This window comes from Bubalus kerabau, chromosome 7 (genome assembly GCF_029407905.1).
Source record: "Bubalus kerabau isolate K-KA32 ecotype Philippines breed swamp buffalo chromosome 7, PCC_UOA_SB_1v2, whole genome shotgun sequence".
NCBI lineage: Eukaryota > Metazoa > Chordata > Mammalia > Artiodactyla > Bovidae > Bubalus > Bubalus kerabau.
The window spans coordinates 118124558-118140171 of NC_073630.1; the positions used below are offsets into that span (position 1 = coordinate 118124558).

Sequence of the window (15614 nt, forward strand, 5' to 3'; positions counted from 1 at the left end):
CTGTTCAGGCCCTGAGGTCTTGGCCACTCTGCAAGCTGCGGGCCAAGGTCAGAAAGGAAACATGCATTCAGGGAGCGCTTACTGTATACCAGGCCCTGAGAGCATGGACGCAGGGCAGAGAGGCTGGGCTGTAGGGGGAGGAGGCCCAAGGAGAGCCCAGAGCAGCCAGGAGGGGACGCAGCACCGGGGACGTCCCCTGGGCCTCAGTTTCCCCTCCCTATCGTGAGGGCCTCAGCCTCCGAGCTCCTGCAGAGCCCTCCGCTCTGATGGCCTGTGGACGTGTCCTCTGATGTCCCCCGATGTCCCGCCCCCCGCCCCGGTGCCTGTTAGGTGACTGGCAGCCTGACAGCCTTGGTAGACGAAGCAAGGAAAACAGATCGTGTCACTTAAAAGACAGACATCACTCCCCCTGAAACCACGGGCGGCAAATCTGCCTGTGAGGTTGTGCTGACCCCGCAGCCTTTGCTGCACGGCTTAGGTATTGGATGCACGGGTCCCGGCGTCTCTGTTGGTGTCTGGAAGGACTGGGGGGGGTGGAGATAAAGGGCGCCCCTTCCGTCCTCTGCCCACCCCCTTAACCCCCAGCTGTTGCCTTCATTCCGTCACCCCCCTGACTGCTCTCAGCAGCTTTTCCTGAGTGCCTTGTGGTGGCCGGGCAGGTAGAAGGGAACCCAGCTCGGCACCTGCCCCTCTGCCCCAGTTCCCCTGACCAACCTCCCCTCCCACCTCGCTGCCATCGCCAAGACCCGGCCCACTGCCTGGCACACCTGCCCCTGTCGCTTGGCCAGTGGCATTCGTCTTTCGAGGCAAGGGGCAGAGGTCGCTTCCTGCAGGAATCGCTCCTGGATTCCCCTCCTTCGTGGGTCCATTAGCTTTCCCTTCTCTGCTTTCACGGTTCCCCAGGATCCCAGGCATCCTCGGCCCTGCCCCGGTTGCAGGGCGTCCTTCTTCCCTGGCTAGGAGGAGAGGTCCCTGGGAGCCAGGGCCGTGGTTGCTCAGCTGGCACCCCCTGCAGCATAGCACAAAGCTGGGGAGAGAGCAGGCACTCAACAGATGCTGATGCATAAGTGCAGGGGGAGGGGGAGGGGTGGAACTGATGAAGAAGAGACGAGGGGATGGAAGGATGATGGATGGATGATAAATTAATGAAGGGTGTATGGATAATAAATTGATGAAGGATGGATGGATGGATAATAAATTGATAAAGGATGGATGAATGGATAGATAATAAATGAAGGGTGGATGGATAATAAATTGATGAAGGATGGATGGATGGATAATAAATTGATGAAGGATGGATGGATGATCTAGATGTTGGTTGGACCTCAAAAAAATAGGCAGGCACACAAGCCCTCAGCTGCTCTGCTTGAACTGGCTTTGCCTCATCTCTCTGAGAACGGCCCCTCTCCCTTGGGACTTTCCACTGACATCTACACTTGGCTCTGGAGGAGCCGCTCCTGAGGGCACCATGTGGATAAGGCTGCTCAGGTTGCCGGGTCAGGGGCCTCTGGGGCTCCAGGAAGAGTCCAGAAGGGCTGCCGTGTCCTCAAAGCAGGTCCCTTCATCCTGGAAGGAAGCTCAGGTCCCTGGCTCCCGCACGATCACCACGTGGTCAGAGCAGAAGCCTGTGAAATCTGATATGTCAGAAAATTCTGCTGTCCGAGCCCCTTCCCAGGAGGCTGTCTGGGGTCATCCAGCTCAGTTCCGAGGCCGCCGTGACCATCCTGGAGCTGTGTCCTCCAGGTGACCTAAGTTCTTCCTGTCAGAGTCCACTCGGCCAAGCCTCCTGGTCTTCAAACTGCAGTCACCTTGGATACTAAGCGGAGATTCTTTGCCCCCACTCAGCAGCACCCCCAGATTAAGTCCTAGCCCCGCAGAGGCCCCCTCAAGGCTGGTGACCCACCTGCCAGCCTGGTATAGGGTCAGGTGAACCAGGACCCAGGAGGAGCCTGTTGGTCGCCCAGCTGACTTGGCGCCCACTTCCCCATCCTCCAAACGGCCCCCTGATGGATGCTTAATGAGCACCTACTATATGCTTACCCAGCCTCACACCTGGACAGCCCCACGCTGCCCGGACCTGCCTCTGGCCTCCCCTTACCCATCCCCCAGGGGCTACCTCCAAATGTAGACCCAGCCATGTCCTGCCCCAGTTTAAAGCCCATCACGGGCTGCCGGGTCCACACGCTGCTCCCCTGGCCCGCGTGGTCCCCAGCCACGCTTCTTGTTCCTGAACCCCGCTCCTCACCCGTGGGTCTCCTGAGGCCCCCACGCTCTGCCTGCACCTGGGCTCTGCCGGAGCTGCCTGAGGCCGGCTTTCTCTGGGCAAAGTTAACCCTTTACCGCGCAGACTAGGACCCGCAGTGGTGACTGCAGGCCTGTCGGCACCCAGGAGGGCGGAAGGCGCGTCCGCTGGTGGCTTTGGTGGCGTAGACCCAGGGCCCATCCACCACCAGCCCTGGTTTGGGACCCCAGCTGTGCTCAGACCTCGGTCAGTGGAAGAATGGCCAGTCCTAAGAGCAGCTCCATCTCTTCTCTTCTGGACCAGGTAACCTGGGCTCCCAGCTGGTGGAATATAAAGAGGAAATGTACATCACGTCGGACTGCGGCCACACCTGGCGGCAGGTAAGGTGGCAGGAAGGGGCTCACCGCACCGGGGCCCCCAGAGACGTGTCTGTTCTCAGCCCCTCCCTCCTGGAGGAGCTCTGAGACACGCTGCTGTTTCTGCCCCGGCCTGAGCGGCTGGACACCGCTCCCTTTAGGAGTTACGTCACCATCGGGGAAAAGAGGGCCCAGGCCCGGCTGGCCCCCACCTCCTGCTGCTCTTGCAGCACCACTCCTGGAGGATTCGTGGTCTGACACATCTCCCCACGGTCAGGCTACCCTGAACGTCAACCCAAACGGAATAACCGCCAGGGATGGGGTGGAGGCGCTGTCCCGGCAGGAAGGCACACGGAGACTCCCCGAGAGCAGGACATGGGGGCCACAGACCAGGCCCGGGGTCCTGCAGGGGCAGCTGCTGGGTGGATGGCAGAGACTTGGGAGAGAAAGGAGAAATGGGGAGGAGCAGGTTTGGGGGGGTCGCGGTGAGTGTGGTTCAGGGTCCCTCGGGCACATCCACGGGGTGGTGATCTGATGTTCAGTGCGCCTGAGAAAAGAAAAACAGGAAAATGACAAGAATCAGGAGACAGCAGTTATGCAGGAAACGGCCCCCTGGGCTGGGGGCGGGTGGGGGTTCACATTGTGAGGGCCCGTCAGCGCTACCCCAGCACGCGACTCAGAGTCTCAGACTAGATTGGTGGGGGCTGCTGTCCAAAGGGTGTCCCACGGAGCAGGGTGGCTGATGGTCTGACGCCGGGGCATCCAGCCAAACCCAAGCACTCGCCCCAGGAGAGGCTCGGACCCCCTGCACTTGCTGTTTCTTTCCAGAAAGAAAAAAAAAAAAAGCCTCACGTGGTCTGCCGACTTCATGGAGTGGCAATTTCTACCTTAAGCGCTTAAGAAAATGCACTAAATTTTCGTCTGTGTCTCCCCTTCCTGAGGATGGAAGCAGCTCTATTTTCAAGTTGATTTTTGCACCTCTGAGCCCCCCACTTAACAGACTCCTCCCAGCTACTGCTCTGGACAAAGACGTGAATCCTCAGAGTGCAGAGCTCACCTGCACCCTGGTTTAAAGTCCTGGCATTTTTTTTTAATAATATGCAAAAAACTAGGAATTTTGAAAAGGGCAAAAGAGATTTATTATGTTATAATATTTCTGTTTCACTAAAACTAGTGAGATATGTCTAAAACTCTCTTAAAGGTCACTGCCTGTCCATTTATTACAGAAACCACCCCCACCCTGGCCCCAGCTTATTAGATTTAATAGACCTGGTGAAACAGAGAGATGTATTTTGTAGAAACTGACCATAGGTATTTTCACAGTGGCCACTGTTGGCAAGCCGTTTGCTTAGGCTTCAAACTTGGAAACTTGTCAGAATTAAGTGGGAGAACGTCGGTTTAGGGCTGAGCCATGGTGATGGGAGGAGGGTACCGGGTGGGGGGCACAGGAGGGTGCAGGAGTGCCCGGGTGCCTGACAGAGTAGGGGGCGCCCTTGTGTCAGAGGCGGGGAGTTTACTGCAGTGGGAGGCAAGCAGGAGGCAGAGGTCAGGGTGGGAAAAAGGCAGGAAGACCTGGAGAGCTCAGGCTGGCTTGTCAAGGATGCCATGAGATGTCTCTACCACAAAACTCTGGGTATGTGAATTACAAATGACAGCATATACACTGCTAAAGGGGCATATTTTTAAAATAGGACTTCCCTGGAATGATCCCCAAATAGCCAGAAAACATTTAAGGAGCACCCTCCAGAGCTCAGGGTGTCAGGGAAGTGGGAAAGACGGGGCGTGGGGTTGGGGGACCGCTGACTGTTCACGGTGCAGAAGACCAGAGCAACGGATGCGCAGACCCTCGGGTTCCCTGTGGGCGCTGTTTTGTAGTTCAGTTGCTAAGTCGTGTCTGATTCTTTGAGACCCCCATGGATTGCAGCACCCCAGGCTTCCCTGTCCCTCACCATCTCCCAGAATTTGCTCAAACTCGCCCATCCAGTCGGTGATGCCATCCAACCATCTCATCCTCTGTCATCCCCTTTCTCCTCCTGCCTTCAATCTTTCCCAGCATTAGGGTCTTTTCCAATGAGTCTGCGCTTCACATCAGGGCCAAAGTGAGTCTTCTCCAACACCACAGTTCAAAAGCATTAATTCTTCAGCGCTCAGCTTTCTTTATAGTCCAACTCTCACATCCATACATGACTACTGGAAAAACCATGGCTTTGACTAGATGGACCTTTGTTGGCATAGTGATGTTTCTGCTTTTTAATATGCTGTCTAGGTTGGGCATAGCTTTCTTTCCAAGGAACAAGAGTCTTTTAATTTCATGGCTGCATGGGGTTGGAGTCGCCTGATTTCCAAGTCCCTACTAATGAGGGTGGAATTGCCTGTGGGGCTCCCATGGGGAGACTGGGAGGCACCCGTCTCCCCAGTGGGTAGACAGGGCAAATGCCCCTGCTTGTCCTTGTGGGAGGCGGGTATGAAGATGGGGAGTCTGACCACATGTGAGGGTTGTGAGCACATTTGGGGCTATGCCCCCCTGGCCACCAGAGGTGTTTCCTCCTGTGAGAGCCCTATCCAGGTCTCTCGACATTTTGTCCCTTAAGGACTTGGTGGGGATTCATTCACTCACTCACTCACTCATTCATGTATCCCACACACACTTCCTGAGCCCTGGCACCTCCAGCCATGAGCTGAGCCAGTACTGGGCCACAGAGAGGACTCAGAGGCAGACTGGGCCTTTGAGGAGGTCCCTGGCTGGAGAAAACAATGACAAGTTCATGCAGTAAGCCCTGGGACAGGGGGCCCAGAGACTCCCCACACCCACCCAGCGTGGCATCTGGGAGGGCTTCCTGAAGGAGGTGGCACATGAACTGAGTCAATGATAAATAGAGGTTTGCTTTTACCAGTGGATGCTTATCCTAAATGCTTTCCTAAATTCTACAGTTTCTTTCTCATCCTCACGTTGCTGGCCTTTGTGCTGCCTGAGTTTTCCTGTAGGCAGAAACACTTGCAGTGTTTATTTGCATTTTGCTCTCTGGTCAGTGGTCTAGAAATTGCCATCAGCTTGCATTCATGCCATTCATCCCACACGTACTGAGTCTGGGTGGTTGGGGGAAGGAGGGGATGGCCTGGGGACAGCAGGAGCCCTCTGACCAGCCCTGCCTCAGGGAGCTGGACTCTGCTGCAGCCCCCCAGCCAGCGTGTGGGCAGTTCCATCCCTGGGAGAGCAACCCCTGGCCCTGAAAGCCCTCCAAGCCCTCCCCGGGTCCTGCCCTCAGAGCCCCGCCCACGGTCTGCTACAGGTGTTCGAGGAGGAGCACCACATTCTCTACCTGGACCACGGCGGCGTGATCGTGGCCATCAAGGACACCTCCATCCCCCTGAAGATCCTCAAGTAAGTCCCTGGGTGCCCAGCGCTGAGTGCGGCGGGGTCCCGTCCTCTCCACTTGGGAACCCCTCGGAGCATTCCCCAGGATGGCCCCCGTGCAGGACCCCAGGACGAAGGCACCAGACCCCGCCAAGGGGGTTAGTGCCAGGCTCTGCACAGTGTCCACCCCCCACCCCCCACCATCACCCTGCCTACCACCAGCACCCTCTCCCACCACCCACTGCCACCACCCACACCCCACTCCCCAGCACCCACCACCACCCCCCCCTCACCACCCCCCCACCCCCACCCCCACCCATGCTGCTGATAGCTGCTTGCTGCCAGGCCTGGGGAGACAAGGGGTGGGGAATGACAACCCAGTGTGGTCGGGTGGGCCAGAGGGAGGCCTGGGGCTGTGAGGATGCCCCTACCCGCCCCTCCTCCTGGGAGAGCAGGGAAGGCTTCCCAGAGGAGGCGACTTTTCGGGATGGACCTGAATTAGATAGGTGGAGGCCAGACAGGGAAGCCGGCTGTGTGTGTCCAGGCCAGAGTGGGTTTGGCATCAGCTTCAGATGTGTGAAGGGCTGTTGTGGGGACGTGAGGGCAGGCATGAACTGTGGACTTGGGAGGCAGAGCCCAGGGAGCTGTCAGGAAACCAGTATCACTCTAGTCTAAAAAAGATCTTTCTGCATGGCAAGCTGGCAACACTGATACGCCACCCTGGGGGCATAAGCTCCCACACGTGACCCTGCAGACCCTGGGCTGGGCTTGGGCACTGGGGAGGGCTGACCTGGATGTTTCCAAGACCTGGATAACGGCAATCCAGGGGATCTCAGGCCACACCCCCAGGGCTCCTTGACTGTAGTGTCCCTGAGCAGACATGGGTGCCACCTGGTGCTGGCAGGTGGCTGCCGTCCTATGAGAGTGTGAGGGCAGGGGCCCAGTCGCGCTGGGGACACTGGACTGGCCCTGGGGTTGGTCACTGCCCCTGCCAGTTCGCCCAGCCGCCTCAGCTCGACAGCTCTGGTCCCTGGGCGTGGGCAGGGCTGGGCCTGACAAGGCAGCTGGCCCTGGACGCAGACTGTCCCCAGCTGCCCCTTCTCTTGGCAGGTTCAGCGTGGACGAGGGCCTCACCTGGAGCACGCACAACTTCACCAGCACCTCCGTGTTTGTGGATGGGCTGCTGAGTGAGCCAGGGGACGAGACGCTGGTCATGACGTGAGTGCCCACGGGAGGTGGGCAGGCAGGTCAGAGCCGAACCCCAGGCGGGCCGTGGCGGAGGGCCCCTCAGGCCCTGCTGCTCTAGGCGGGTTCAGCACTGCCCCCCGCCTCCCTCCCCATCCTCCCCACTCTCACCCCCATCGTCACACCCGCCTCCTTGTCTCTTACCATCCTCTGCGTCCTCTCACCCTCTGCCACTGGGAGGTGGCCACTCTTCCCTAACCAAGAACATCTGTCATCTGCCCAGGATCACTGGGTTGGTGAGGGGTGGGACTAAGAGGCAAGGGTCAGCCCTGGATCACTGCCCACTTGGCCCTTTGAGATTGTGATTCTGTCGATGGTGAAGGTGATGGATCAGGAAGATCCGCTGGAGGAGGGAAAGGCTACCCACTTCAGTATTCTTGAGCTTCCCTTGTGGCTCAGCTGGTAAAGAATCCACCTGCAATGAGGGCAACCTAGGTTTGATCCCTGGGTTGGGAAGATCCCCAGGAGAAGGGAAAGGCTACCCACTCCAGTATTCTGGCCTGGAGAATTCCATGGACTGTATAGTCCATGGGGTCACAAAGAGTCGAACATGACTGGAGTGATTTTTCACTTTCCGACTTTCAGAAGGTGATTCCAATGGTAAAGAATCTGCCTGTGATGTGGGAGACGCCAGTCCGATCCCTGGGTCAGGAAGAGCCCCTGGAGAAGGGAATGAGTACCTACTCTCGGACACGACTGAGTGATTAACACTTTCACTTTCACACACACATTAAAGGCACTAACTTCCTAAAACTCAGAGTTAGCCAGATGCCAGCTATTTCTCAAAGTATGAGCTGAACGTTTAGGCTTCATAAAAGGCAGGACTTCAGAGACACGGAGGGGATTAGTTAGATCAAGTGAACCAGCCTCTTTTCAGAGACTTCCCAGGTGGGGCTTGGGCAGCCCGCGCAGGAGTTCGCGGTGGTCACACTCCAGCCAGTGCGTGTTTCCCGGGCCAGGCATCAGAGCCCCAAAGCCACCAGCTGGGAGACTGATCCCGCTCCCCAGGAGGTGGGCCACGGCCGTGCCATCCTGAGGGGTCCCTGGCCTCAGTCTCCTTGTCAGTAAGGTGGGAATACTAACAGCACGCCCCCTGGGGTGGTGAGGAGGAGTGGATGGGGGGGCGGGTGTCTGGCAGGGGCAGAGGACACACCGGCAGTCACCGCTGCGGTCACCTCCATCATAACACGGCTTCCAGAAGAGCGGGAGACAGGCTCAGGCTGTGGAGGGCCTGGAGTGGGTGAGTGAGTGAAAGTCGCTCATTCCTGTCCGACTCTTTGCGACCCCATGGACTGTTCAGTCCATGGAGTTCTCCAGGCTGGAGTACTGGAGTGAAGATGTCCCTTAAGGACATCCCTTCAATGAGCTAAGACCCTCATGCCCCATTTAAGTAACAACCCAGCTGGCTCTGCTTGGGAGATGGGGTTGCCGTGGCAGACAGTCCCCATGTAGTGAGACTCCCAGGGAGGGGACTGTCCCCGCCAGGATGGGAGTCAGGACAGCGGACCAGCGGGACACCTTCATGACCACCGTCATCACCCCCATTTGGGCCGCCCACGACCTCTCTGTCGGGAGCCCCTCTGAGAGCTGCTGGACCAAGTGGAGGAGAAGCGGGCCATTTGGTCCATGCTGGGCCACGTCCACCAGCAGCAGGAGAGGCCCAGGCTGGGGTGACGGGGGAGCTCACGCCTCGGGTAGCAGAAAAGCAGGATAGATTATGGCAGCTGAACACGATTGGGTGAGAGGCTCAGGCTGGAAGGAGGACCGCAGGGTGTCTCCAGATACCAGGGCTGCCCGTGGGCAGGCAGGAAGGAAGGCAGGAAGGTGGAGAGCGATCAGGCCTCTCAGAGCCCCGGACGGGGAGGTGGACCACAGAGCGGGGAGCCAGGCCAAGGCAGAGGGAGGCTGCAAGGACCAGAAGAGGCCCCTGTAGAGGCTCGGGGTCTCGTCTGTGAAGTAAAGATCACAGTATCTGCTTCTGGGGACGGTTGGGGCAAGGAGGTAATGTGTGTGCGTGTGAGGACCTCCGAGCATGTGTGTCGGGGGTGTGTGTGTAAGAGTGAGTGTGGGTGTGCATGTGTGTCTATGAACCTTCTACAACCAAGCGTCCTACACAAACCATCGCCAATCCACCATGGGTCCCAAAAGCCCAGTGTCATTGTCCCCATCTTAAAGCCAAGGAAACTGAGGTACAGAGAGGAATGGACATGCCAAAGGTCACAGACAAGTAAACAGGTGTCAACCCAGGCTTGTCTGGCTCCGAGGTGTCCTTTGGAGCCAGAACTCCTCTTCCGGTATCAGCCTCAGATATGCAGAGCCAGCCATCATGTCCCCCAGAAAACACTCCAGGACCCTTCTCAACGACCCTCCTAGATTGGGGTTTGTGCCCTTTAGACCACAACTGACTTCCCCAAGTATCCAGCTCCTACCCGTGAGCCTGGAATGGGGACCAAGGCCGGAGTGAGTACATCAGCTCCTCCATCCAGGCACTCAACCTCTGGTAATATGGCCGGGGTCCTATAGGGTGAACTGGAGAAGGACCAGAGAAGTGCAGGCTGGGCTTCTGGAGCCCAAGTGTGAGGTGCTGGGAGGAAACCCCTTAAGCAGCAGCCTTCTCGGAGAGCGAGGGATCTGGGCATCGCATGATAGGCACTCATGACAGCTGTGGGCCAAGAAGTGGCACAAACATGCTGTGTGACCTTAAGCAAGCTATGCAGCCTCTCTGTGCCTCAGTTTTCCTTTCTGTAAAGTGGGCTGTGGTGAGGATTTAGACCAAGCAGCATGCAAACACACTGCTCCCAGCCCGCTCTGAGCCGGGGGATGACTCCCTACCTCTCCATGGATTGTCCGGTCTGCTTGGGGGGAAATTCTGTGGCCCAGCTATGCAGAGGGAGCTGGGTTTCTGCCGCATGAGCCCCCTGGTATGGACAGGCCGACAGAGGCAGGGACGCGGGCGGGGAGAAGCCAGACAGCACAGAACGCAGACACCCGACCACGAGTCATCCTGAGAAACAGTTCTGCCAGGACCAGCCTGGCCACTGAGGGAGGGCCGGGCTCCTGACCCCACTGTGCCCGCGTCCTCGTCCGTGGGGGGCACCTGGGATGGCCCACAGCAGCGCCATCCACAAGACGTAGATAACGGGCGATGGCGGTGGGAACGCTTGATGCTGATGCCCATAGGCCTGCAGCCTGCCCAGCCCAGTGCAGGGTCCATCCTGGGGCTGCCCGGCGGGGGCAGGGGAGAGACCGCTGGACCCACTGGGAAAGTGTGGGTGGAAGCCGCAGGGGACTGGGGGGCGCCTGGGGGGCTGGCTGGACCAAGGCGGTTTCCCGCCCCCTCCTTCCCTCCCCAGCGTCTTCGGCCACATCAGCTTCCGCTCGGACTGGGAGCTGGTCAAGGTGGACTTCCGGCCCTGGTTCTCCAGGCAGTGCGGCGAGGATGACTACAGCTCCTGGGACCTCACCAACCTGCAGGTGGGCCCGGCCCCGCGCAGGGCACCCCCTCTGCCCGCAAACCCCGTCCTGCCAGGCTGCCGGCCTCCCCCGGATGTGGGTCCTCCAGTTGGGCGTGCTGGCCCTTCTGGGCGGCCTGAGCCAGGGTCTGCGGGTACACCCAGGGGCACAGGGGCACGGGCCCGACCCAGCCCGAAGCCAGCTGTGCTCGGGGTCCCGGATTTGCAGGATGGAGGGAAGGTAGCAGGGCTCAGGTATCACACACTGGGTAACACCAATGATCTGGGACAGCCCCCACGCCGTAATCTCAGACACACAAAACTTCCTACAGCAAAATGAGGAATATTCACACGGAGGGGAATACGTGAGGACCAGAAATGGTCTTCCGCTGCAGTTCGGGTTGGGTGCTCAGGATTTCAGAGTGGAGGGGCCCAGAATCGCTGGGGTTGGGGGGTGCCCACAGCTGTATCTGCGTAGTGCCTGTTCACACCGGTGTGTCCTGCTCAGATTGTTGGCTGAACACCTGCTGTGTGGCCCCTGAGGCCTGGAGGCTGTGGCTCGTCCCAGCCTCACAGGGCCCACCTGAAACCCTCGGGCCTGAGGATTGCACGGGGCCTCTCTTCCGGGGCCTGAGGCCCCCTCAGAGCCCAGCAGGGCCAGGTACACAGCACTCAGTGAGTGCTGGGGGGTTGGACAGGGGCTGGGCTGCCCCGGGTCAGCGTCAGGCACACACACAGCCCTGCCCCTGGGCCCCGATTTCCTGCCCCGATGCCCACCTGGGCCGGGGGAATAAGGAACGGGCCAGACCAGCAGTGGGAGCCACAGCGGGGCGGCCCCTCACCCCGCGTCCCCCCGCAGGGTGACCGCTGCGTCATGGGCCAGCAGAGGAGCTTCCGCAGGAGGAAGCCCGCGTCCTGGTGCGTCACGGGCCGCAGCTTCACGGCAGCGCTCACGGCCCGCGTGTGCCCGTGCCGGGCCTCGGACTTCCTCTGGTGAGGGTCCCACTCTGCCCCAGCCCTGGGGGTGGGTGGGGGGTGGGGGGGTGCTGCTTGAGTGACCCCGTGGCCGCCGCCCTGCGGGCAACCTGAGAGCCGCGCTCCAGCACGGCCCCCTTATTCTGGGCCCGATCACCCAGCCACCCGGTCCGGCCCACATTCAAGAATCCGTGGGTGTCCTTTCCAAGCCGGCAGGGGCGGCCTGCTCCCAGGAGGGCAGGAACACAGAGGAAGACGGAGGGCAGCATGGGGAGCCAGGGCAGCCAGCAACCCCCTCCACCATCCAGAGACCTGCCTGGAAACCCCCTGACCACCCCCCGCCCCGCCGCCCCGCTCAAGGACTCCTGTGCTTGCCCACCACCCACATGAGAATGTCCGAGTTCTGGAAGCTGGCTCCCTCCCCAGCCATCCTCGCCCTTCCTTGTCCTGCCATTCCCACCTGCGTCTCCCGGCTCTGGCGCTGAAGGGGCTGGACCCCACCTGCAGTGCCCTTCCCCCTCCTCCCCTGGTTCTCTCTTGATCTTCCATTGAGAGTCAGCTACCTCCTCCAGGCAGCCCTCCAGGATGCCCAGGCTGGGTTCAGTGCTCCGCTGTAATTTCCCAGAATCCCCTTTGCATCCCTTCTCACCCGGAACGTAACCATCAGCTTTCAGTCCTTCTCCCCTCTGGGACAGGGCCTGTGGATCTGCCTCTGTGTGTCCTTGCTGTGGGGCACCTACCCTGGGCTGGCTCGCACCCCCGCCACTGCCCGTCTCCTGACCGCCGTGTCTTCCTCCTCCCAGTGACTATGGATTTGAGCGCGCCCCCTCCTCGGAGTCCGATGCCAACAAGTGCTTTGCCAACTTCTGGTTTAACCCCCTGTCGCCCCCTGACGACTGTGTCCTGGGCCAGACCTACACCAGCAGTCTCGGGTGAGTCGCACGGGGCAGAACCATGGTAACCCCTGCCTTTCCCACCTGGTGCCCACGGCTCCTCGCGTGGAGTCAGGGAGAGAGAAATCAGGGCTGACCGCCCTTTGCGCTGGGGCTCCTGCAAGTCACCCAGACTCTGCCCCCGGCCAGGGCTCTCCATTCGGAGCCCAGATGGGTCAGCATCAGGGAGAAGAGACACCCTGAGCCGGCTCCAAACAGAAAGCAAGGAGGTCCCCAGCCTTGGCGCTCATACCCGCTGTACCCAGAGAAGGAAACTGCCTCCCTGGCCCCCTGAGCCCCTGCAGTGCCAAAGCCCCTCCCCATCTGCCAACCCTGAGCAAGCCAGGCCTGAGCTGGGCCAGAGATAGTCACACTCCCTTTAGGTCTCAGCTTGAATGGTGCCTCCTTCAGGAAGCCTTCCCTGACTCACCCTGGGACCCGAGCTTACTCTGTGGGAATAGAACGTCCCCAGTTATTGTCACGCTCACCCAGCTGTCCCCTGGACTGGACTAAGCTTTCTGACACATGGTGTGTCCCTCGGTGTGTGGTGTGATGAACACACGCTGTGCGTGAGGGGGAGGGAAGTGCTCCGCAGGTGGGACCTCCTTCCCTCTGCAGAGGCTGAGCGTGCTGCGTCTCAGGGATCAAACTATAACAGCGTTCTATGTGTAACAGCTGGGAGCCCGCCACTCCACAGGTCCTAAGCAAGCTTCATCGTAAAGGTCTCTGTGTCCCTGAGGGGAAGTTCTGAGAGGGAGTGAACTGCCTATGGACTTATTAGACAAGCCTGGTTGCTGCCTCTGGGGATGGGGCAGGACAGAGCCTGAAGAAGCAAGAAGTAGGGCCAGAGACTGCAGGCTTGGACCTCAGCAGCATAAATCCCATCATCCGTCCAGCCAGTCATCCAATCATCTACCCATGTGTTCCTCATCCATCCATCATCCATTCATCCATCCACCCATCTGTCCATCATCCACCTATCCATCCATCCATCCATCCAATCATCTATCTGTGTATTCTCCATCCATCCATCATCCCTCTATCCATCCAATCATCCAATCACCCGTGTATTCCCCATCCATCCTTCATTCATTCATCCATCCACCCATCTGTCCACCCATCCATCCATCATCCATCTATCCATCCAATTATCCAGTCATCTGTGTATTCCCCATCCATCCATCCAGCATCCATCCAGCATCCATCCATCCATCATCCATCCATCATCTATCCATCCACCCATACATCCATCATCCATCTATCTATCCAATCATCCAGTCATCTATCTGTGTATTCCTCATCCATCCATCATCCACCCACCCATCCATCCATCATCATCCAATCATCCAATCATCTATCTGTGTATTCCCCATCCATCCTGCATTCATCCATCCACCCATCCATCCACCCATCCATCCATCTATCCATCTATCTCTTTATTCTTCCACTCACTCGCCCGCCATCCGTTCATCCTCCCGTCCCTCCAACAATTCACCCATCATCCATCTATCGTCCGTCCCTCCCTCCATCAGGGAGCCACGGCAGCTGCTCCAGGGCTTGGCAAGCAGGGACTCTTGTCTGAAATGTCAGAGTCAGGACCCATACCAAGGGCAAAGGCTTTCATTTCACACCATCTGCACACTCTGGATGCCAAGGGGCTGTGGGAGGGTGGCTCTTAGGGAGGGTATTTTCTTCCCAACTAACCACACGCATCTTTGCATGATAACAATCCGTGCCTCCCTAGCAGGGTTTTCCTAATGCCTCCTAAGAGTTTGTTGTTATCGCTTAGTCGCTGAGTCATGTCTGACGTTGTGCAACAGCACAGACTGCAGCCCGCCAGGCTCCTCTGTCCCTGGGACTCTCCAGGCAAGAGTACTGGAGTGGGTTGCCATTTCTTCCTCCAGGGGATCTTCCTGATCCAGGGACTGAACCCACGTCTCCTGCATTGGCAGGTGGATTCTTTACCACTGAGCTACTAGGGAGGCCCTAAAAGTTTACTAGAGCGCGTGAGGCTCTCCCCGCCAGCCCCTCCCCACCCTCATCTCACACCTGCACCCCCCCAACCACAGGGCCTTGGCACACACCGTTTCCACTGCCCAGGACACTCTTCACTCTCCTGCCCACCTTCTGCTCCAGCTGAAAGCCCCGTTCTTGGGGAGCACAGCCCCGGGTGCAGCCCCTTCCCCATACTGTCACGGTCGTAATGTTGCTTTGATGTGGGGGGTGGTTTGGTGAGGGCTGCCTTCCCACTGGACAGTCCTCTCCGCAAAGGGCAGGGGCTGCGAGGGATGACCTCGGCCCTCGCACCGGGCGTGTAGCAGATGCTCAGTCAATTCGCGTTGCATAAATGAGCTGGTGAATCGGGTGTCGTCTGGCCCCAGTCCATCCGTGTAAGAGGAGGAGGCCTCCTGTGGGACTGTGCTTGCCCACGGCCACGTGGCGCGTCATCGGGAAGTCCCAGCCCCTCCGGGGCACTCTGTCTTCCCAGGACCACGTTTCCCAGCAAAGTTGCAGTATCCATTCCGGCTCCTCTAGTCGTCCCCCAGCAACAACCACTCTCAGCATCGTGAGAACACGCTCGGACCAGTGAGGGCCGCGGTCCTGCCATTAGAGTTCATTCCCTTCTCTGAGCCTCAGTTTCCCCAGCTCCAAAATGGGGCAGAAAGCGCAAACAGACGGAGTCAGGAAGAGGGAGGGGGTTGAAGCGCGGGGGTGACACGCCAAAGCCCCCGCGCGGCTACTGAAGCTGTCAGCCGGGCACCAGGCCCCGCCCCGCCCCGGCCCGGCCCGTCCGGGCGGACGCTGACCCGCCTTCTGGCCGCAGGTACCGGAAGCTGGTGTCCAACGTGTGCGAGGGCGGCGTGGACCCGCGGCAGAGCCCCGTGCGGCTGCAGTGCCCGCTCCTGCCTCCGCGGGGCCTGCAGATCAGCATCCGCGGCGAGGCGGTGGCCGTGCGGCCCGGGGAGGACGTCCTGTTCGTGGTGCGGCAGGAGCAGGTGAGGGGCCGCTTCGGCCGGGCAGACGGGGCGGTGGGCGGCGTCCTCTCCCCCTCGGAGT

General features: G+C 59.4%; 1 protein-coding gene across 1 annotated transcript in view; it reads left to right on the plus strand.

Moving 5' to 3' along the window:
* The window catches only part of SORCS2 (sortilin related VPS10 domain containing receptor 2), a 329996-nt gene that overhangs the window by 295506 nt on the left and 18876 nt on the right, over positions 1-15614 (plus strand). The window contains exons 20-26 of the mRNA XM_055587427.1: positions 2546-2622; positions 5889-5980; positions 7064-7171; positions 10552-10672; positions 11510-11643; positions 12429-12557; positions 15382-15553. Coding sequence (XP_055443402.1) covers positions 2546-2622; positions 5889-5980; positions 7064-7171; positions 10552-10672; positions 11510-11643; positions 12429-12557; positions 15382-15553 — 833 coding nt within the window. The remainder of the gene's footprint in view (positions 1-2545; positions 2623-5888; positions 5981-7063; positions 7172-10551; positions 10673-11509; positions 11644-12428; positions 12558-15381; positions 15554-15614) is intronic.